We start from the raw sequence: 22521 nt of genomic DNA, 5'->3' as shown, positions 1-22521 counted from the left end.
TAGCCAAGGATGCATGGGAAATTTTCAAAACTGTTCATGAAGATACATCCAAAGTGAAGATGTCCAGACTTCGACTACTAACCGCTCAATTTGAGAATCTAAGGATGTAAGATGATGAAAGTATTCATGACTTTCACATGAATGTTCTTGAGATAGTTAATGCGTCTAGTGCATTAGGAGAAAAGATTCTTGCATAAAAGCTAGTAAGAAAGATGCTCAGTTCTCTTCCCAAGAGATTTTACATGAAGGTGACGGCCATTGAAGAAGCTCAAGACATTAACCGGATGAGACTGGATGATCTTGTCGGATCTCTTCTGACTTTTGAGTTAAGCATCAATGATAGAGCTGAAAAGAAGAACAAAAGCATAGCTTTTGTTGCCAACTCCGAAGATGGAATGAAGGAATGTGATCTAGGTTTAGATGAAGGAATATCTAATGCCATAGTACTGCTTGGAAGATGATTCAACCAAGTGATGAAGCAGATGGGCAAAAATCTAAGATCAAATATCCAGTACAACTCACCTGACATTCAAAATTCAAATGATGTTGGAAGAAGGAAGTCTGAAGAAAAGCCCTCGCATGAAAAGGGTATACAGTGCTATGAATGTGGAGGTTTTGGACACATCAAACCTGAATGTCCTACATATCTTAAGAGACAGAAGAAGGGTCTATCTGTAACTTGGTTTGAAGAGGACTCTGATAGTAACATTGAAGACGAATCTTCCAAACATGTAAATGCTTTAACAAGCATATGGACTTTTGATGACTATGATTCAGTATATGATGATCTAGTTGTATCATACAGAGAGTTGTGTCTCACAAGTGCTGATTTATGTGATGAAAGGGAGAAACAGAAAGATCTGGTGCGCAAACTGAATGAAGAAAAGAAAGAATAATTGAGGACTATCTCTGAACTGGAAGAAGAGGTTAGCTCTCTACAATTTGAACTTAACAAAGCTCAAAAGTTAGTCAGAATGCATAATACTGGGTCTATCTCTCATGATGAAATCCCTAAAGTGGGAAGAATGACAAGGTGCATTAGTACCCTAGGGCTGAATGAGAAAAAGAAGTCAGCTTTAGACTCTAGTCATCCCTAGACTAAATCAAAATGTTGCATCAAATGTCTCAACATCCTGACAAGACGAGTATGGATTTCTGCTCGACCTTCAAAACCAAGGATGAGATGACCCCTGATAGCTCATCCGAAAACCTGACTGTATGGAGAGAACAGTTCAACAACATAGGAAAGTCCAGGCTGAATCATGAAGGGTATGAACAAAGGAATAAAATCATATACCTCAAGAAACATGAGAAAGGCTCAGTTGTGTCATGGTCAGGGGAAAGGTTCAGACAAGAGAATGTATTAACTAAAACATGGGGATCTGATAAAGAACTTGATGAGTCTGATACTGAGTCATATGTAGGAGAAATTAATGAGTGCGAACTTGTAGCAGGATTCTCATAAACATGCTTGGAAAATGAAAAACTTCAGAAGAAAGTAATAGAGCGTAAAAATAATATTGCTCTACTACAGGATGAGAAAAAGGAACTCTTGGTAATCATTGAGGATCTTAAAGAAGATGGTGTGATGACTAAATCATACTAACACAACATGACTCAAATAAGAAGGAGGTCAAGTACAGGTACCACTGTGAAAGATGAGAATCATCCAAATGGAAGGGAGAAGGAAAACGTTAGGAATATTAACTCAAGAACCCAAAAAATTGGGGAGGCTCCTCAATGGCATACGCAAAAGATGTTGAGACCTGTGTCCCAACATCTGAAGATAGCACAGAAAAGGTACGATAATTCTCAGCATTAACACCTTAAATGCGATCACTGTGGCAGGTCTGGTCATTCAAAGGCTACATGCTACAACTTAACTGGATACCCCAAACGAATGTTTTCTCATCAAGGGAAACAGACTAAGACAAATTCAGAGTCAAAGAAAGTTTCCATTCCTAGGACAGGTGTGAAAACTGCATCTCATGACACAAGCCATGATATGCATGGAAGAAAATCCAAGATGGTGAAGGCTGAAGGCTCAAGAGGAGGTAAAAATGCAGGTGTCATGAGTATTGACCTCTCTAAGGTCAAAATGATGAGTTCTGACAAAAGGAAGTTTGCGGACTCGAGAGTTATATTTCACAAGGAAGAAAACTATGATCTAACCAAATTCAAGGAGATAATGGACTCTACTGACGTGATCGTTAGTGACCCTATCAGAAAAGAGAGCACTGTCAAGACAACTGTAAAGCAACTGAAATAAGCTTTGGTGAAGATGTTTCAATATCTGATACCAACATTAAAGGATCTAGAGCAAATGCTGAAGCTGAAGAAACTCATATTGTTGTCAAAGACCTAGTCGTCATAATGCTAAAAGATCACCCTCAATAACAAAGGTTCGATGTTCCTAGCCTAAAAGCTACCTCCCAATCAAGGGAAGGTTCATTAGGTCTCAGCTGTGTCTCAAAGCATGAGTCATGGGCTAATGGCATGGAAGCTGAACTCAATCAGTACATGAGGAATGATACACAGAACCAGGTCCTAATAGATTATGACAGCACCCCCAAAGTTGAAGAGCGTCTTGATTTTCATATTGGTTGTCCATATCTAAGTACGTGGTGTATGATGTTGACTGAACCTCAAGTCAGTCATGAGTATGAAGGGAATGAAACTGACAAAGCTCTCCGTGTCAAGAAGGGCTTGAGAAACTATGCCCAAGTATGTATAAGTATCAAAAGGATGTCAGATGAAATGATCCAACATATGTACAATTGAGGGTTGAAAAGTTTCTAGGAGCAAGAGAGGAACAAATGGAATACTCAATTCTCCTTTATCAAGGCAATTGTGCAAAGAATGTTGAGTTGGGACTCAGTCTGGAAAATACAAGTCATGGAGAAATTTCCACGCCTATCACCATAAAGGTTTTAAAAATGAAGAAGGAACAAGTAGGTATCAGAATCTGCTAAAATGTTGTGTTGAAGATCAACCTAACAATGTTGATAGAAACAATATTTCTGAAAAAGTTTGGCGCTTGGAAGATAATGTCTCTTGGTCTAGTGATGAGCATGATTGTGTCACCTTGCCCATGGATGAAACTGGTGATACTCAATAGATGGTGACCAAGGATAATTCTTCTCTAAATGTCATAAAATTGTCATGTGACAACTCTAATACTTACAAGGATCCTAGACGTCTCAACATAGATACTAGGGTTATAAGGACTGTGACTCTGGAGCATGGTGGTAATGAAAGGAAGCCTGCTATTAATTTTGTAAAAGGACTTAATGATACTCATCTCAAGAAAAATCTTGGGGGAGGTATTCATGAAGAATTATAGCAATCACTTCGAGAGGGGCATCTGCAAGTGGAATGGCTAAACACATTGGAGCTTCTTTTGTGGTTGTTGGTGCATGACTGCTGGTCGTGTGATTTTATTTTTCTTTTCATTTTGATTTTGTTTATTTTAGTTTATGACTTTGTAAGGGTGAAATTACCAAGATATTATCTTTATTTTTCTTGCCTGAAAAAAATGTTGAACAGGTACCTTGCTTAGTTCTACTACCTTTGTCACTTTGTGGCTAAAAAGGGGGAGTAGAAGTTAAGTATACAGGAAGTGCTTGTATTGAAGGGGAGAATACAGGAGGTTCTTGTATTGAGGGGGAGAATTTTTTGTTCTCTCTGCTGGTTTTGATGGTTTTGAGAGGGAGTTGATCTGAAGGTTTTATATGTTGTGCTAACCCCTAGTTGAAATGTTTTTCCACTGCTATGTTTCTGATGACAGGTTTAGTTGGTTATTTTAGCCAAAATGTGCCAAAGGGGGAGATTGTAGTTTCTCTAAGGTTGGCTTGCATTTTGGTAAAACATACTGAGTAAGATCATGTTGAAAGAAATGCAATATAACCTAGAGTTCAGACTTCAACATGTCAAACAAGATGTCACAATATGTCCGGTATGACATCCTGACTGCAGAAGCTGATTTTTCAAGTGAATCAGGCATTCTTATTGCTATAGGAATCTTGTGCTTCACCTACATAATATTCGAGAATAATCAATTAGCTGGTGGACTATCCAAGATTGATTCAATCAAGATATTTACACACTTTCTATTATTGGAGACAATATAGGAAAGTTAGAATTGAAGACCTATTTTCTAGGAGAACAAGTAGCAGAATTTTGGTAGCCTCTTTGCTGCGTTTTGAAGCCCAGTCCAGTCGATGTTAATCTTTTAAATAGAAGGGTTGTAACCTAGTTTTAGGTGGAACTGATATTTTGTGTTTTAGGGTCATAGGAATCCTTATTTTTGTTGTAAGTTCCATATGTGTGCATTCACAAACCTATAGGTGTTGAATGTTGTGTGATCTCCGAAGGTGTTAAGCAAGGAGAGTATTTCGTCCTCATAAGTTTTTAAGTATTGAGGATTGTGTATCTTGGAAGAGTGTCTTCTGGTTTTATTGTTTGTGTTATTTTATCACAAGGTATTATGATTGAAGGGATTTGAAGAGGGCCTTATACCTAGGTGAGTCTTAGGTAGAAGTGATATGAAGGGTAGTGATTAAGTGAGGAGTTGTAAACGATGGAGTTTAACTCTGAATTGATACTATCGGATATTGGTTTCGTCCTAGGCTTGGTAGCCCCAGAGTAGGAAGGTTGTTCCGAACTGGGTTAACATATCGTTGTGTTTTTTACTTTCTGCATTATTATTGTCGCTATTATCAACTTTTTCATAACAGTTAAGTGCTCAGATATTGTGTCGTGACATCTCATTCGATATCACATATCTGATACCAAAATTTCATTCACAAAATTCACAATATTCATAATGTCACAACATCACTAACATCACAAAACAACGGATATCAGATTATCCCTGGACACGTCTAATTGGTTCTACTCTGTTAAATTAGTTCCGGTATGTTATTGTTTATTTTTTGGTTACTATTTAATTCTTACTCTACTACTGACATGGAATTATTATTATTATTATTATTATTAAAGTTACTTTGATAAAAGACTACAACTCTGTTTACTATTTATTCATTTTCTATTTACTAAGTATTTCATTTTCTACTACTGATAAGCTACGGGAAATAACACTCTACATTGAAATTATTCTACTAACTGTTATATTGTTAAGCTTCTCTTTCCACGGTTACTGATACATATCTGCCATTTATTTTATTTTGTCATCCACTAATGTTTATCAATTATTCATCTGCTACTAAATTAAGCTACTACTACTTATAATTGTATCAGATTTAATTGAATCTAATTTAATTTTGAAATTTAATCCTAGAGGCACCTAATTATACTAACTATAATATTCATATTACTGAAAAATGGTACATAGTTGTGGGACCCTGTCCCCAATTCCCATGGCACGTCCCACCAGGGGACTTCCTAAGCCAAAGGGCGCCTGCCCCCTAGCTAAGGGCCGCCCGCCCCACTCAATATGTGGGGTCCTCCCCACTTCCTCATTAAGGGACGTCCGTCCCACCAAAACATAGCCCCCGCTCCTTAGCCTTGCCTTCTCTTTCCAGACTCGCGTTCATTTTCAATTCCTCTTCATTACTCAACCCATAAACATTTTGATTTCAGAGACATTCATCATCACCATATCACAGATTTATTTTCAGCACAAAAAATTGTTCATCGATCACAATTTCAATTCAATCCAAAGTCACAGACAACACAAACCAAACAATAAACACATATCAATAATTATTTACACACGATTTCCTGGAAACAGCAACACAACATTACCACACATATTAGAAATTATACTGAAACACAGAGATCATATTAATTCCCTAAACCCCACATACAATTCATCATGTCCCCATTTATAGAGCAAGAACCCCACCCTTACCTTTGGATTGAAGGTCGTTCTAATTTTCGTTCCGGTCAAAATGCCCAAAATGCTCTGCTATGCAATTTCCCGTACTTTCTTCTTCTCCTATTCTCTTCTCTATTAATTCTATTTTCACCATGTGCCTCAAGTTATGTTTCTGGTTTTTCTAAAAACCTAAGTGCCTTACTGCCTCACTTCTCAATTTGGGCCTAACTATAGTACACGTACAGTGCCACACCTCTAGCCCATTTAATTAATTATGGTATACTCCCTTTCACTCTATGTTCAAATACTCGGTTAATTTTAATTACTCGGAATGTTCCCCAAACGCCAAATATTAATCTACTAATATTTTTAATACTAAAAATATTAAAATTCACGATTAACTCTCAACCCGCTATTCCGTAAAAATACCAACTCAGTCGCTCAAAATACGCCAAAACTCAATAAATACTAAAATAATCCAAATTAAATAATACATCGCAATACGGGTGTTACAAACATAATGCTCACTTTAAATCCCTCATTGGCGGAGATAAAAGTTGTGGTGTTTGCGCTCAATTCAGAGACCGCCCTTGGTCCGGACGGGTTCGGTGCTTCCTTCTATCATTCATATTGGGAGATTATTCATCATGACGTAGCAGCTCCAGTTATTCAATTATTTTCTAATGGGTGTCTTCCTCACGAATTCAATGCTAACGTGTTAGTTCTTATTCCGAAGGTTGATCACTACAACACGGAAGGCCTACGAAAGCGCTTATTTTGGGCTTTAAAAGCGCTTAAAAGCGCTGTGAAAGCCAACGCTGGCGTAGGTAACAAAAGCGCTTCTGAAAGCGCTCTGGTAGACTCCCCCTATAAGAGCGCTTTTTCCAGAAAAAGCGCTCTGGTAGACCCCCCCTATAAGAGCGCTTTTCTGGATAAAGCGCTCTGGTAGCTCACCCTATAAGAGCGCTTTTTCCAGAAAAGCGCTCTGGTATCCCCCCCTTTGAGAGCGCTTTTTCTGGTAAAAGCGCTCTCAAAGCCCCCCCTATAAGAGCGCTTTTCCAAAAGCGCTTTCGTAGGTTGCGTTTTTTTTTTATGCTTTTTTTTTTTTTATTCTTTGGCAGCGCTTTTACTAAAAAGCGCTTTCGTAGGTGGACCTTTAAGAGCGCTTTTTAAAAGCTCTGTCGTTGCTAAATGAGGTATTTTAATGTGCAGCCTGTAATTTAAGCCTCCCAGTCGACCTGTAATATTTTCGACCTGTAATATGTTTTCAACCTGTAATAATTTCGACCTGTAATATATTTTCGACGATATATTTTGAACCATAGGTAGGATAATATATATATATATATATATATATATATATATATATATATATATATATATACTAATATAATACCATTATAATATCCAAAATTATATATATACATCATTACAAACTAAATCAGTAACATCAACAATATTATACTTCAAATCGACACAAATCCTACATGAAAAGTTGTTGAATATAAAATTGACACAGATCCTCTTTGATTTCTTCTAACTTAAGTCTCGGGTACGAAGCAGCACGGAATTCGTCAAAGTACTACAAAACAAAAACATAAAATGAATGATTTAGTTAAATGTAATAAATTATATGAAATTATCTTAAGTTATAAATTCATACCGTGAGCGGAATCTCTAATTGATTCGCCTGAAGGATTTCTTTTATAAACCTCACCACAAAGTATCCGCAATCTGAACTGTTTTGCTGTTGCGGACACTACATAGAAAAACAAATAAGATTTTATAGTTGTCTTGTTTTATCAAGTAGCATAAATATTATAAGCAAAATTGTGAAAAATAATGTACCTACACTTTGATCCAAGTAATGTTGTTTGATTTAGTCCGGGATACCTGTGCGTCCCGTTGACTTCGGAACACTTGTATTGATCTAACAAATATATAAAAGCATATGTTTAGATCAATCTCACAAATAATTAAATATATAAATATAAACGAATATTTAGAACGATCTCACTTACAAATCAACGATTTCCTTCATAGCCGGATAATTGGTCCAGTCACCATTTACCGAATTTAGATAATACACCACTTCCCTTATAGGGTTGATGGCAAGCAACAACCAGTGTGCTCTATAAATTAAAACAATAGGTTATATGAAAATTTTGCTATACACAAAAGAAACAGAGATTAGATGAACCAAAAATGAGAAACTAACCCTACTAGTCGGGTATTATACGCCCAAAGATGCAGACTTTCTGTATTGCCGGTGGACATGAATCTATCGACTAAGCGTTGTCTAACTGACTCCAGTTCCGAAGCAATTGTCATTCCGCTGCAATGGGTGGAAGACACGAAACGGAATTTGTTTGACAATGCAGTCCCGCGCAACACTCTGTCATACAACAACCTTAAATAACCACACATAATAAACATTAGATTATTTTCATTGAAATGTGTAAATGAATTATTCGACTAATTAAAGAATATATCGGATGAGTGAATATTACCGGATGTATGAGTGCATATTAGCGACGCCTAGTTGTTCATGCGTAAAAATCTCTTCCAAGTCATCTATTGCAATAATTGACATGAATTCAACACCAAAGATACCTTCATCCATACTGATATTACGGAGAGCTCCATCCTTCATATCGGATATATCAACAATTGTTCCGAGCGTCGTCCGGTATCGAGGCACAAAAGCACCGCCTTTTTTGCCGCTGGCTTCGGAGGACCAGTGGGTGGTACGCTACGAACTGGCTGCGTCACTTGTTGTGACTCCCGAGCAGATGCCTAAAAATCATATAAGTTAGGTAAAATATAAAATCATGCAGTTTTAGATTCAGATTATATATTAACACTTTAAATGTACCTCTTTTAGTGATGCAACAGACTCCTCCTCCTGTAAAATCCCTTTACCCTTCACTACTAGAAAATTCGCTTTTAGTGACCGATTTAGTGACCAAAAAATTTTGGTCACTGTAGTGACCGAATTAGCCACCGAAATATGATATTCATGAGCCAATTTTAATAGGTCACTAAATCGGTCACTAAAATACATTAGCCACCGATTTAGAGACCAAAATTTAGTGACCGAAATTTCAGTCACTGTAGTGACCGAATTAGCCATCAAAATTTGATATTCATGAGCAAATTTTAAGAGGTCACTAAATCGGTCACAAAAAATATTTTTTTATGCAATTTAATTTATATATATAAATTAGAGACCGAAATTTCGGTCACTAATATTTTTTGTTTTATTTTTTTATTTTTAATCCTTTTTATTATATTATTATTTTCTTTCCAATTTTTTAAAGATTTTAATTTCCTTTCAATTTTTAATTTTTAATAAAATTTTCACATTTTTTATTGTTTTAACATATAATATATTTGTAAAAAACTATATGTATATATGTTTAAATATAAAATATATCAATAGATGTAAAGTGGTGTAGTGGTAAGGTCTTCTTAAAATATGTGGAGGTCACAAGTTCGATTCCTAGGTGTCATAACTTTTGATTTTATTTTATGAAAAAGAACACTAAAATCGGTCTCTAAATCGGTCACTGAATTCGGTCACAAATTCGGTCTCTAAATTTCAGTCACTAAATTCGTCGCAAATGCTTAGCGACTAGCACTTTTTCAACCGAAAAATAATGGTCACTAAATCGGTCGCTAAACGTTTTAGTGACCGATTTTTAAGTATTTTCGGTCTCTAATTCGGTCACTAAAAGTGAATTTTCTAGTTAAGCTTAATTGCGGGTTTTGTAGGAGCAGTCTAAAATTAAAATGTAAAAAATAATTAATAAACGGTGCAGAATTGACATTCGAAAACTAAATGATTCATAATCTTTTTCAATATACCTCATCACTAATGGTAATAAGCTCCGAGGGCCATGCAACAAATGATCCTATTGCATCTCGCAGAAATGTCGTCTCTGAGACCAAGTCAGGTACCGGTAGCATCGCATCATGATCTAATACAACATCCACCGATACTTTCAAGTGTCCATCCGGGAGCGGTCTATGGTGAAGTAAATCTCCCAAAGTGTTGTGCACTTTTCCCTTGCCAACTAGGCGATAATTCGGTGACGATAAGTATAGTTGGCAAGATGAAATGCCCTAAACCAATAGTAAATATAAAGTCATTATCATTAATAAAATAGAACAATTTGTAAGGAAAAAAATTTATAATTACCTCAGGAAATTTCCTTTGACAGTTGATACTAGCCTTATCACTAGTTTCTTTCACCAATGAAGTGTTGCACTTTTCTCTCATATACGTATCTTTATCTCTTTGCAATTCAGAGACTTGTGCTTGCAATTCCTGCAATTTTTGCAACACTTCTTCATTGGTAGGATTTGATCTTCTCCTAGGATGCTTGTAAAAAGAGGTTGGAGTCACACCATGACCTTTACCCCTCACCCGACCGGGATACTCAGGAGCATCTAGTGTTCTACTAAGTACGCTCCTATCATCCTGGTCCTCACCGGTGGATACCAATTGCGACAAGGTCTCCTATAATTCATTTACATTTCAATAATTATTAGTGGAGATAAAAAATCATTTATATATTAAAAAACATTTGATTTAATTAAAGACACAGGGTTATACTTACACATTCAGCATAAACTCTTTGAACATCGGGATCGACAGCTTGATTCTTGCCCACAGGAGCTTCCTTCCACAACACATGTACTGGAAGTGAGGTTTCCTCACTTTTCGTCTCCTCTAACTATGCATTGACACAAATAAAATCGTCAAATAAAACACATTTAGACAATTAATTAAAACGCATTTCTATTTACTTACAATATTTTCCTCTAAGCGTGCATATCCCAAACGCCCTTTTTTGTATGGATACGCGGCTTTTGATGCTCTCGCACTATTTGTGACACTCCTTTTCCGAAAAGATTCATCTCTTTGCTCTACAAACTTAGCCCAATCATTCTCATGAATAAACATCTCATACTTTTTTGGACGTCCCGGGGCCTCTTCAAGAAACTTTCCTTCTTTATCCTTAAGATAGTTGTTTGTTAGATAAGCTTTCCACCCTCTATATCTTTTTTCGGCCAAACTAAGAATGAAGCGTTTACGCTCATCTGGTATGGTAAAAGACCTCTGCAAACAAACAGACGCATAGAGTGTGTTAGTATAAGTAATTTAATCAAATTATCGTCAAGATAATAACAACAACCATATATGATACCTTAAGCTCGTCCCAAATCATGTCTTTTTTCTCGTCCAACTCTTTGCTTTTCAGATTCCATTTAGCTACGGAGACTGGAATATGCAAATGAACAAGTGTACCAAGATAGCTTGTCAACTTTGCAGAATTAGGACCAATTGGTTGGTTATCAGAATTCCATTCCAAATTATATATCAATCCTTGGTCTCTATGTCGAATGATTCCCTTCATAAGGGACACACCTCGTGCAACTTCTTTTGATGATGTATCCGGAGCATCTATATCTTGTGAGTTTTCTTGTGGGTTCTCTTGTGGGTCTTCTTGTGGGTTCTCCTGTGGGTTTTCTTGATTACTAGCCATTGAACCTGTATAAAACAAACTAAAGCACATTAGTACACTATTAACAAGCTAACAATCTATACAAGTCAAATGGAAGTCAAACCATGCATGTACAAGTAAATCGAAATCGAAATCGGTGAAATCAGAATAAGCGACAAAAAAAGAAAGTTGTCGGAATTGAACGAAATTTACATGGCTATGGTAAAACGTCCTCACGGACTCAAAAATGAAGTCGTTTTTCCGAAATTCAGACCCTAAGCCCGACTTTTGATCACGGGCAGAACCAAAACCGATAAAAAAACAGTCCCGAAATGTAAAGATAAGTGAATGAGCAGCTCCGGAATTGTCAAAATAGGATAGTTACATGTAAAGAAGTCGACAAACGGATACATGGTTCAAAAGTTATGTACAAAACGAAAATATACACCAAAATTGAATAAGTATTGTAACAATCGGAATACAAATTGAAAAAACTATACAAATTGAATATATAACATTAGTCGGAATATGTATACTATTACCTTTTTCACTAACGTCTCTTTCTTTTCTTGGTAGGATTGTGTGCTACGCGTCTCTTAACAACGCGGACGGTTGGATTGATCCAAATACCCTCATTATGATCATTTCTAGTACAAGATTCGTTCTCATCTTGATCGTTTCTTGTACAAGATTCAATGCCAACACCAATATCACCTTGATTTCCAATGTTTTCATCAACTATTTTGTTTCATAAAAGCACTATAGACCATTTCGTACTTGTCGGATCATTGACATAGAACACTTGTTTAGCTTGAGAGGCTAGAATGAAAGGCTCATCTTTGTACCCCACCCTGTTGAGATCCACTTGCAAAAATCCAGACTTATCCATTCGTATGCCATTATTATTTTCAACCCACTTGCAACCAAATACAGGAATTTGAAACTTTGCGTAATCAAACACCAAAATGCGCTCGATAACCCCAAAATATGACAAATTTGCAAATTTCGGATTTAAGTCATTCACACTTGATATGTGCATTGCTTCAGCTACCAAGGTAACACCACTATTTTGCATAGTACTTTTATCATCCTGTTCTTTGGTATAAAATGTGTATCCATTAATTGCGCATGCGCTATAAGAAAACACAATTATACTTGGACCATAGGCTAAACATCTCAACCTTTCTGTTACCGAAGCAGGATCTGAACGATACTTTGAATAAATATGTTCCCTAAACCACGGTATGAAACTTCGATTGTGCTCTCGTACTATCCAGTTCTCATTTCTATTCGGATTTAAATCTCGGAGAACAACCTTGTGCATTTCAACATACGGCTCAACCTCAATCTCATTGTGCAGAACATACAAGTGCGCTTGATCCCGTTCGACCATTGATATTGTCACAACTTTATTTCCAATTAGCCTTTTTCCTTCTTTTTTTTCGACAACATGAGATTTGGGGAGTCCAATTGATTGAACATTTGACAGATATTCAGTACAAAACTCAACCGCTTCTTCAACAACGTATTGTTCGGCAATACAACCCTCCGGTCGACTTCTGTTTTTCACGTACCCTTTTAATATTTTCATATAACGTTCAGCAGGGTACATCCATCTCATATAAGCTGGTCCGCACAATTGTGTCTCTTTCACAAGATGAACGACTAGATGAACCATTATGTCAAAAAACGAGGGAGGAAAATACATTTCAAGATCACATAAAGTAACAACTATCTCTTTTTGCAATGTTGGTAAGATCGCGGGATCGACCACCTTACTGCAAATTGACCTGAAGAAGAAACACAGCTTAGTTATTGCGCTTACTTTTTCTGGCAGAATAGAACGTATACCTATTGGTAAAAAGTGTTCCATTATAACATGGCAGTCATGCGTCTTCAAACTCTTTAACTTGAGGTCTTTCATGGACACAAGTCTTCTAATATCTGAAGAGTAGCCTTATGGAACTTTAACTTCACTGAGGAACTTACACAATGTTTTCTTCTCCTTTCTAGATAGAGTGTAAACAGCAGGTGGCAAATATGTTCGTTTTCCTTTCGTCACGGGTCCTAATTCAGTTCTCATTCCCATGTTTACCATGTCCTTCCTTATGTTAAGGCCATCCTTAGACTTTCCTTGTATATTGAGTAACGTACCTATGACGCTGTCAAATACATTTTTTTCAATATGCATAACATCCAGGAAATGTCTTACGTACAACGACTTCCAATATGGAAGTTCAAAAAAAATGACTTCTTCTTCCACCCACCCTTGACAAGTGAATATGCAAAAGGCTTGCCAAACTGAGTGCTCACATCTTTCACCTTTTCAAAAATTTGATCACCTGACAAAAAAGGTGGGGTTGTACGATGTTCGGCCTTTCCATTGAATGCTTTTCTCCACCCACGGTAGTGATGATTAGAATTTAAGAATCTACGATGGCCGAGAAAGACATTCTTCTAACAAAGCTCCAATCGTGTCGTATCGGTTTCATCTTCACAAACAGGACACGCCTTTTGACCTTTATTGTTGTACCCGGATAGATTTCCGTATGCTGGAAAATCATTAATTGTTCCAAACAACATCGCCCTCAAGTTGAAACTTTCTTTCCTATACCCATCGTAAACCTCCACACCGTTCTCCCACAAAAACTTTAAATCTTCGATTAACGGTGCCAAGTATACGTCTATGTCATTCCCTGGTTGTTTAGGCCCAGAAATTAGCATAGATAACATCATGTACTTACGCTTCATACATAGCCACGGAGGTAGGTTATAAATCATAAGAATCACAGGCCATGTGCTATGCGAGATACTTTGAATACCATGCGGGTTCATTCCATCAGTAGACAATGACAAGCGAAGGTTTCTTGCTTCTTTTCCAAATTCAGGATAATCAGTATCAACTTTCATCCATTGCGGTGAGTCTGCCGGATGTCGCAACTTTCCATCAATAATTCTTTCATCTGCATGCCAAGTCAAGTGTCTTGAATCGGTTTCACTATGATACATGCGTCTAAATCTCGGAATTATAGGAAAATACCATAAGACTTTGGTCGGAGACAACTTTTTCTTATATCGAGGCACCGCATTTAGGACAATCATTCAACGCTGCATACTCGTTTCGAAACAAAACGCAATCGTTTGGACATGCATGTATCTTATCATAGCTCATGCCAATAGAGGACAACATCTTTTTGGCCTCATACGTTCGATTGGGAAGAACATTATCATCTGGTAGCATATCTTTCATAAGGGCTAATAACTCTGTGAAACTTTTATCCGACCATCCATTGTCCGCCTTTAAGTTGTACAACTTTAACACCGCAGACAATCTTGTGAATTTTGTACAACCCTCATACAACGGTTTCTCTGCATCGCTTACCAACCTCTCGAACATTTTGGGACAATCCTCAAGATCTTCTTCAAGCGCTTCTGCAATCTCTTCGACTCGATCATAATCATATGTGTCTGTGCAATTGTCGTTTGAAGCATACTTCGTATTACACCTCGACTCAACATTCCCGTTACTTTTCTCACCATGCATTGTCCAACATGTATAACTTCTATCAATTCCAAACCGTAGTAAATGCGATGCCAACTTATTCCCGTCAACCTTACCCCCATAACAGCAACCCAAGCAAGGACACGGCATTCGAATCGGGTCTTTGGAGTGCGCAACCGCAAACTTAACGAATTCCCATACCCCTTTCTCGTACTCTTTCGGCAATCGGTTTGAATTCATCCATGTTTTATCCATGTCTTAATTAAGCTAAACAAATGCTTTTGCTTCTTGGTTTCTCTATCAGGTACTAAGGAATTCTGTCAAGATAAGAAATAGCTATCATCATTATGTCTTGATCAGAATACCTAATGAAATCCTATAAAGTGTGAATAATAGAAATAAATCTTGTCAACCACTCAAGTCTTAAAATATAATGTAACAGCTATGAATAAGCAACACTTAAGCAATACCTAATGAGATCCTATAGCTTTCATATTGGTTAAGTTGGTAGTTAGCTAAAGATAGGAAGTTACAGTTGTCTCGATTGTTTGAGTCTCTAAAAGAAGACAGTACCTTATTTCAGCCTACCCCCGATTTCTTAAAGAAGACATTACCTTATTTCAAGGTAATATAAGTCCACAGAAAGAGGAATTAGGGATTTGGAAACGATGAAGCGCGTTTAGAATAATTTTGTTTTTAAATAATTTTAATTTTTAAAAGGGCTATGACAGCGCTTCTGGAAAGCGCCTTCGTAGCCAGGCCTTTACCAGCGCTTTTTGGGGCAAAAGCGCTCTTGTAGCCCACCCCCTATAGCAGCGCTTCTGAAAGCGCTTTCATAAGCCCCCTATAAGAGCGCTTCTGAAAAGTGCTTTCGTAACCCCCCCTATACCAGCGCTTTTAGAAAGCGCTTTTGTATCCCCCCCTATACCAGCGCTTTTGGAAAGCGCTTTCGTAACCCCCCCTATAAGAGCGCTTTTTTAGCGTGTTTTTTAATTTTGTTTTTAGCGAAGCCTATACCAGCGCTTTTTCCTAAAAGCGCTTTCGTAGGGGTGCTACTAAAAGACAAATTTGGTATTATCGATAATGAGGATTCTTTGGATCTTTTTCGGCCTATAGCGCTATCTAACTTCAAGTATAAGATTATTTCTAAAATTATTGCGGTTATATTTGCAGCTATTGTGCCACTACTTGTTTCTCAAGAGCAAAGTAGTTTTATTCAAGGTAGACAAATCAAAGATTGTATTGCGTTGGCTTCAGAGGCGTTTAATCTTCTTGCTTCTAAGTCTTGGTGCGGTAATATTGCGCTCAAGGTGGATATTACGGAGGCCTTTGACACGTTAAATTGACATTTTCTTCTTCAAGTTCTTCATCTGCTCGAGTTCAATGACAAGTTCTGTCAGTGGATTAACTGTATCTTGCAGTCCGGATGGCTCTCTATTTCGGTTAACGGCGTACTTTACGGTTTCTTCAATTGTACTAGGGGAGTGCGGCAAGGCGACCCTTTATCTTCACTGTTATTTTGTCTTCCGGAAGACATTCCTGGTAAGCATATCAATAAGATGGTTAGCGCCGAAGCTTTTTCTCCAATCAGGGGGCCTAATCTCATTTAGGTTTCTACTCATTTATTCTATGCTGAGGATGTGTTGATTTTTCGCAAAGGCAGTGTTGCGAATATCAAGAATCTGGTTACGACTTTTAAGGATTATGAGGCAGCGTCTGGTCAAGCGGTTAATTGAAGTAAGTCCTTTATTTTTGGTGGAGCTATGTCTCAACCTCGGCTGAATATTCCCTCGGCTCTATAGGGTTTCAATATTGTGAATTCTCTTCTTGTTTATCTTGGTGTCCCTGTATTTAAGGGAAGCCTCGGGCTAAATTCCTAATGCTTATTGCAGACAAAATTATTCTAAAGCTCGCATCGTGGAAATGCTTTCTTCTTTCCTTCGCGGGTAGAATGGAGTTGGTTAAATCTTTGATCCAAAGTATGCTTATACACTATATGTCCATCTATGAATGGCCAGATTCGCTGTTGAGTTATATTGAGCATGCTGCACGTAGTTTTATTTGAAGTGGGGAGATTTCCAAGAGAAAGATGGTCAATGTAGAATGGAAATATATATATGCAAACCTTATTTTGAAGGAGGGTTTGGTATTAGATCTCTGTTTCATCTTGATGCGGCTACGAATTTGAAATTGGCGTGGGATTTTCTCAATTCGGCAGACCCTTGGGCTTAGGGCTGGAAATGAGTCGAGTCGAGTCGAGTCGAACTCGCCTCAGTTCGACTCATTAAGAATTGACCGAGTTCGAGTTCATAACGAACTTTTTTTCAGCTCAAACTTGACTCGTTAAAAATTGGCCGAGTTTGAGTTAATCACGAACTTTTTTTAGCTCAAACTCGACTTGTTACCAGTTCACGAACATCCCGGTTCAACTCGTTAGGTTTATCTTGTTAGGTTCAACTCACTTATTTCACAGACTTAAAAGTAATTTTTTAAACTATATATATATATATATATATATATATATATATATATATATATATATATATATATATATTTGACATTTTAAATTAATACTTTTTAAATAAAAAATATAAAAATAAAATAAAAGTTATAAGATTGGAATTTATACGATGTTTTGTATAATTATTTGTAGAAATATTTTTCTCACTTGAGAATATAAATTATCAACTAAAACCGTTAGATTAAAATAAAACATGATACTAAGATTTAGAGCAAATCTTTAAACTTACTCTTAAAGACAATATAATCTATCTCATATATAATCGAATTGACTCATGAACCTAACGAGTCGAACTATGTATAGTTCAAGTTCAACTCATTTAGTTAAAGAACTTATTTTTTAGCTCATATTCAGCTCATTTGGTTCATGAACCTAGTTCAACGATTTAATTTTCTAATCGAGTTTCAAACTATTTTTGAATTAGTTTGGTTCATTGCCAGCCCTACTTGGGCTATTCTTGTTAGAGGAAGGGTTCTAAGGAAGAATAACTTTATCAAGCATCATAATTTTTCATCTTGTTGGTCGAGCATAAAAAGTGAGATATCGGCGATTTCTGATATTTCTTCCTGGCAGCTTGGTAACGGCAAATCTATTCGATTCTAGTTTGATTCGTGGTATGGAGACCCGTTTAATGAAAAGGGTGGTAGACTTTCATTTCCTTCTAATTTGATGGTTAATTCTTTTATTACCGACATGAAGTGGTCCTTTTCGGCTGACAATGGTATGATTCTAGCTGCTGTGAAGGACATAATTTAGCATTGCCATATTCCTTTCAATCTTCGTCCGGATAAAGGATTATGGAAAGGCTCAGTTTCGGGGGATCTGCCGCTCAAGGAGGCTTATGATTTTAAGAGGGATTCAGGTGTTCAGGTGGAGTGGTGGCGTTGGATTTGGTCGAAGTTTATTCCTCCTTCTAAATCATTCTTGGTTTGGAGATTGTTATTTAATAAAATTGCTACTGAATAGCAGCTTAAGAAGAGGAATTGTTCCTTTCCTTATATGTGTAGTCTTTTTTCCATGGAGGAAGAGACTATCACTCATCTGTTTTTTGTCAGTGGCTATGCGAGGCAATTTTCGTTATGGATTGGGCAAAGCTTTTAAGACCCCCCTCAGTATTTCGTCGTGGGATGACATTTGGAGGGTTTGCAAGCAGAATTGGTCAGACCAATGTAAGTTAGTTTTTAACGTTGCCGTCATTTTCTTGCTTAATTTTATTTGGTTTGCTCGTAACAGCTCCAGATTCAAGGATGTGGATACCCCTATTTCTGTTTCTATTGCCGGTGTTGTATCAGACTACGGGTTATCCGGTAATTTAAGTAATACTCCGTCTTTCTTAAATATTCTTGATTTTGAGATTTTGAAGAATTTAGGGTCGTTATTCAACCTCCTTGTGCTCCGAAAATCGTGGAAGTTATTTGGAAGCCTTCCCCTTGGGATTGGATTAAGTTTAACTTTGATGGTGCTTCCTCGGGGAATCCTGGGCCTTCTGCTTGTGGAGGTATTGCTAGAGATTTTGACGGTAGGTTTTTTGGGGCTTTTGCTAGTTTTGTAGGTGTTTCTAGTTCTCTCATTACCGAACTCATAGGTGTTATGTTAGCCATTGAGTTCACCCATGAGAAGGGTTGCTGTAAGATTTGGTTAGAAACTGATTCTTTGGCGGTGGTTTGAGATTTTTCTCCTCCTTTCAAGGTGCCTTGGCAAGTTCAGAACCGGTGGAATCTTTGGAAAATATTAGGTTAACGATATCAGAATACACTGACTTTAATTGGATTTTTTTTGCCGGCAAATTTTGTAAAGAATAGACTTGAACTGCCGTTCTTTAGAATTATTTCTTCTTGAAAGGATTTTGGTATAGTCCCTATGCTCTCTTTTATTCTGTTTTCTTTATGAGTATTTCTAAATCCACCCCATGGTTTTCTTACACGCCACGCAAAATTCCAATTTTCCCCCCAGCTTTCGTAGATGCACATTCAGAAGCACCCACATATTTTGAAAAAATTTGATTCCTTCCGTAGATGCATCTACGGAAGCGTAATAAACTAGTGTATATGGGGAAAAATACACATAAAAATCAGTTAAGGGAAGCTTTTGTAGATGCATCCACGAAAACGCTTAGCGCCACATTGTTTCGTAGATGCATCTACGGAAGTGTCTGATATAGTTTGAACCAGAATGATCACTCCCCCCATTGTTTCATTTCTTCAAATTTTTCATACCCACACCCTAAAAACCCTACATCGTCAATACCCTATTTCACTCCAACACTCAAACTTTTTGGTGCAACAAATCAAAGGGATCAAGAAGGGTCTGAATTTTAGGTAAATAATCACTTTCAACCACTACATTGGTCACATTGTCAACGATTTTTTTGCAAAAAAAGTTACGTAGCTTTCGTAGATCCATCTACGGAATGTATTGAAGATGAACACTTCCGTAGATGCATCTACGGAATAGTCCTTGCAGTTTTTTTCAGCATTTTGTAATTTTGTGTGATTTTGACAAAAAATAGGTATGGTGCACCCCGATAATATTTCAAAAGAATTAGCTACTTTAGTCGATGTTTGTACGAGTATCGATGGGGTAGTCGCAAATATGGTAGATGTCAGAGGTGATTTTCGTAGAAAGCAAGACTTTGATGATCGTGAAAGCATGCTAACATGGATATTTAGTAACATAACTAACCTTGGTTTTGGTGTGGTGATATGAAGATCGGATAATGGTACGACAAGAAGAAACCCGTTTGTAACAATATTGTGCGAAAGAAGCGGGAAATACCATCCTCCTCTAGAGAATTTTAAAAGAGACAACACGGGTACTAGAAAATGCGAGTGTCCATTTACAATCCGTTGTTACATGTTGGCTAGCATGAAGTGGAGATGCTCTGTCGTTTGTGGTTTGCATAACCATCATTTGTACGCAAAATTACAAGGCCATCCTATTGCATGTCGACTCAAACCGGTTGAGAAGACATCTATTAAAGACATGTCCTTGAATTTTGTCCAACCGAAGAATATACTTGCCACATTGAAAAGGAAGGAACCCGACAACATATCAAATATAAGGAAAGTGTATAATCAATGTACCGCAATAAAAAGGCGAGTAGGGGAGATAGGAGCGAGATGCAACATTTGTTGAAAATGTTGGATGATAACAAATACGTGGTGTGGTACAGAAATTGCAATGACGAGGTTACGGTCCGAGATATTTTTTGGACTCATCCGGATTCCATAAAGTTGTTCAACACTTTCTTGACAGTGCTCCTTCTCGATTCTACCTACAAGACCAACAAGTATCGACTCCCATTATTCGAGATGGTCAGTGTTACATCCACCGGGAAGACATTTGTCGTTGGTTTTACTTTTTTGGAGTGTGAAAGAGGGGATAATTTTAGGTGGACCTTGGAGGTGTGTCGCTCAGTTTTGAAAAAACAAGTCGATATGCCTAAGGCGATTGTTACGGACCGTGACCCCACTTTGATGAATGTGGTTGCAAAGGTATTTCCTTCTTCCGATGCATTAATTTGTCGATATCACATATCATGTAATGTGATAAGTAAGGTTAAACCCGTTGTGGGGACGAAACAAGCAGCGACCGAAGGCGGGAAAGCGGTGAAGCCCGGAGTGATTGTTGACCAAATGATGGATGCATGGGATCGTGTTGCAAATTCGTCGACAAAAGAATTGAATGCCTATGCTGTATTGCAATTTCGAAAAATATGTGAAAAATATCCTGATTTATTGAAATACATTGAAAGCACCATTCTTGACAAAGTGAAGGAGAAGTTTGTTTGTGTGTGGACGGATAAGGTCCAACACCTTGGGAATACAACCACCAATAGAGTTGAGTCGGCACATGCTACTTTGAAAAATTGGTTGTGTAGTAGCAAGGGTGATTTGTGTAAAGCATGGGACACCATAAATCACATGATTTCGAACCAACACAACGAAATACAAACCTCGTTCGGTCGGAGCATTTCGGTTTTTGAGCATCGATTTAAGAATAACATCCTTTACTCTCAATTGATCGGCAATGCATCTCGGGGCGGATTGAATTATATCTTTCACGAGGTAAAACGAGGTGAAACAATTGGTGGCGATAGCGCAAAGCGTGGTTGCACTATTATTATCACGTATGGTCTCCCGTGTGCTTGTGCTATTGCTAAAAAAGTGAGATTTGGTAAGCCAGTAACAATGAATGAAATCACTCATTATTGGAAGAGACTTACTTTTGATGATGATGGTTGTGTCGAAGAAGATTCGAATATCTCTATTATTTCCGAATTGGAGGCGATACAAGAGAGGTTTTTGAAGACCGATGACAACATGAAATTATACATCAAAGAACAATTGCAGAGGATTGGATTTCCCGAAACAACCGACATGAAACCGCCGTCTTAACCCGTAAAGACAAAGGGTGCTCCGAAGAAAGTGAAGTCTACGCCAAATGACAACTCGACAACACGGCCTCCTTCATATTGTGAGCACGTCGACAATCGCTTTCCTGACTCACCTACTCCAAAATCGCAAAAATATCAAAAGAGTTCAAACAAGGGAGCTCACATAAGCAAACCGCCTCCGACACCTATTCCACTGCAAGTTCCACAAGTTTCGACTCCGATTCCGACACCTATTGATCCAAAAGTTCCGATTCCAACACATATTGCTCCATCAATCGCAGAGGTACAAATTGCTCCAAAAATTCCATTCATTGACGAGATGCCGGTTTTTATGCATAAATACATCGACAGGATCGTCAATGTGGCGGGGGACGGTAATTGCGGATTTCGGGCCGTATCGGCTTTGCTTAGTAAGGGAGAGTGTAATACCCTGTATTTAATTAATTATTTAATAAAATATTTTCGAATTATTTCGAATTTAATTGTTGAATTTATGGAGTGTTGAGAATTGTTGACATGAGTTGTTATGATTAATTAGTCGATTAATTAACTGATTAAGTTGTAGAAATAGTATTGAAGAAATACTAGATTTATTATATGGACTTAATTAAGTGATGGTGGTAGTAAAAGGTAGGGTGTGAATGTTAGGCCCAATAGGTTTAATGAAATTAGGTTAAGATAAGGATTAGGTTAATTAGAAGGGAATTGGTCATGGGTGTAACACCCCACTATTCCCATTTAAATAAAATTACG

At 37.4% G+C, this 22521-nt stretch overlaps 1 protein-coding gene across 1 annotated transcript; it reads left to right on the top strand.

The window, feature by feature from the left end:
• Positions 1–20683: 20683 nt before the first annotated feature.
• Positions 20684–21769, top strand: LOC131628348 (uncharacterized). Its single transcript, XM_058899189.1, has one exon. The coding sequence runs from the start codon at positions 20684–20686 to the stop codon at positions 21767–21769; it is 1086 nt and encodes a 361-aa protein (XP_058755172.1).
• The last annotated feature ends 752 nt before the right edge of the window (positions 21770–22521 follow it).

The sequence above is a fragment of the Vicia villosa genome, unplaced genomic scaffold (genome assembly GCF_029867415.1).
Source record: "Vicia villosa cultivar HV-30 ecotype Madison, WI unplaced genomic scaffold, Vvil1.0 ctg.000444F_1_1, whole genome shotgun sequence".
Taxonomy (NCBI): Eukaryota; Viridiplantae; Streptophyta; class Magnoliopsida; order Fabales; family Fabaceae; genus Vicia; species Vicia villosa.
Note: the sequence above shows the minus strand (reverse complement) of the source record. Positions and strands in the feature narration are given on the sequence as shown.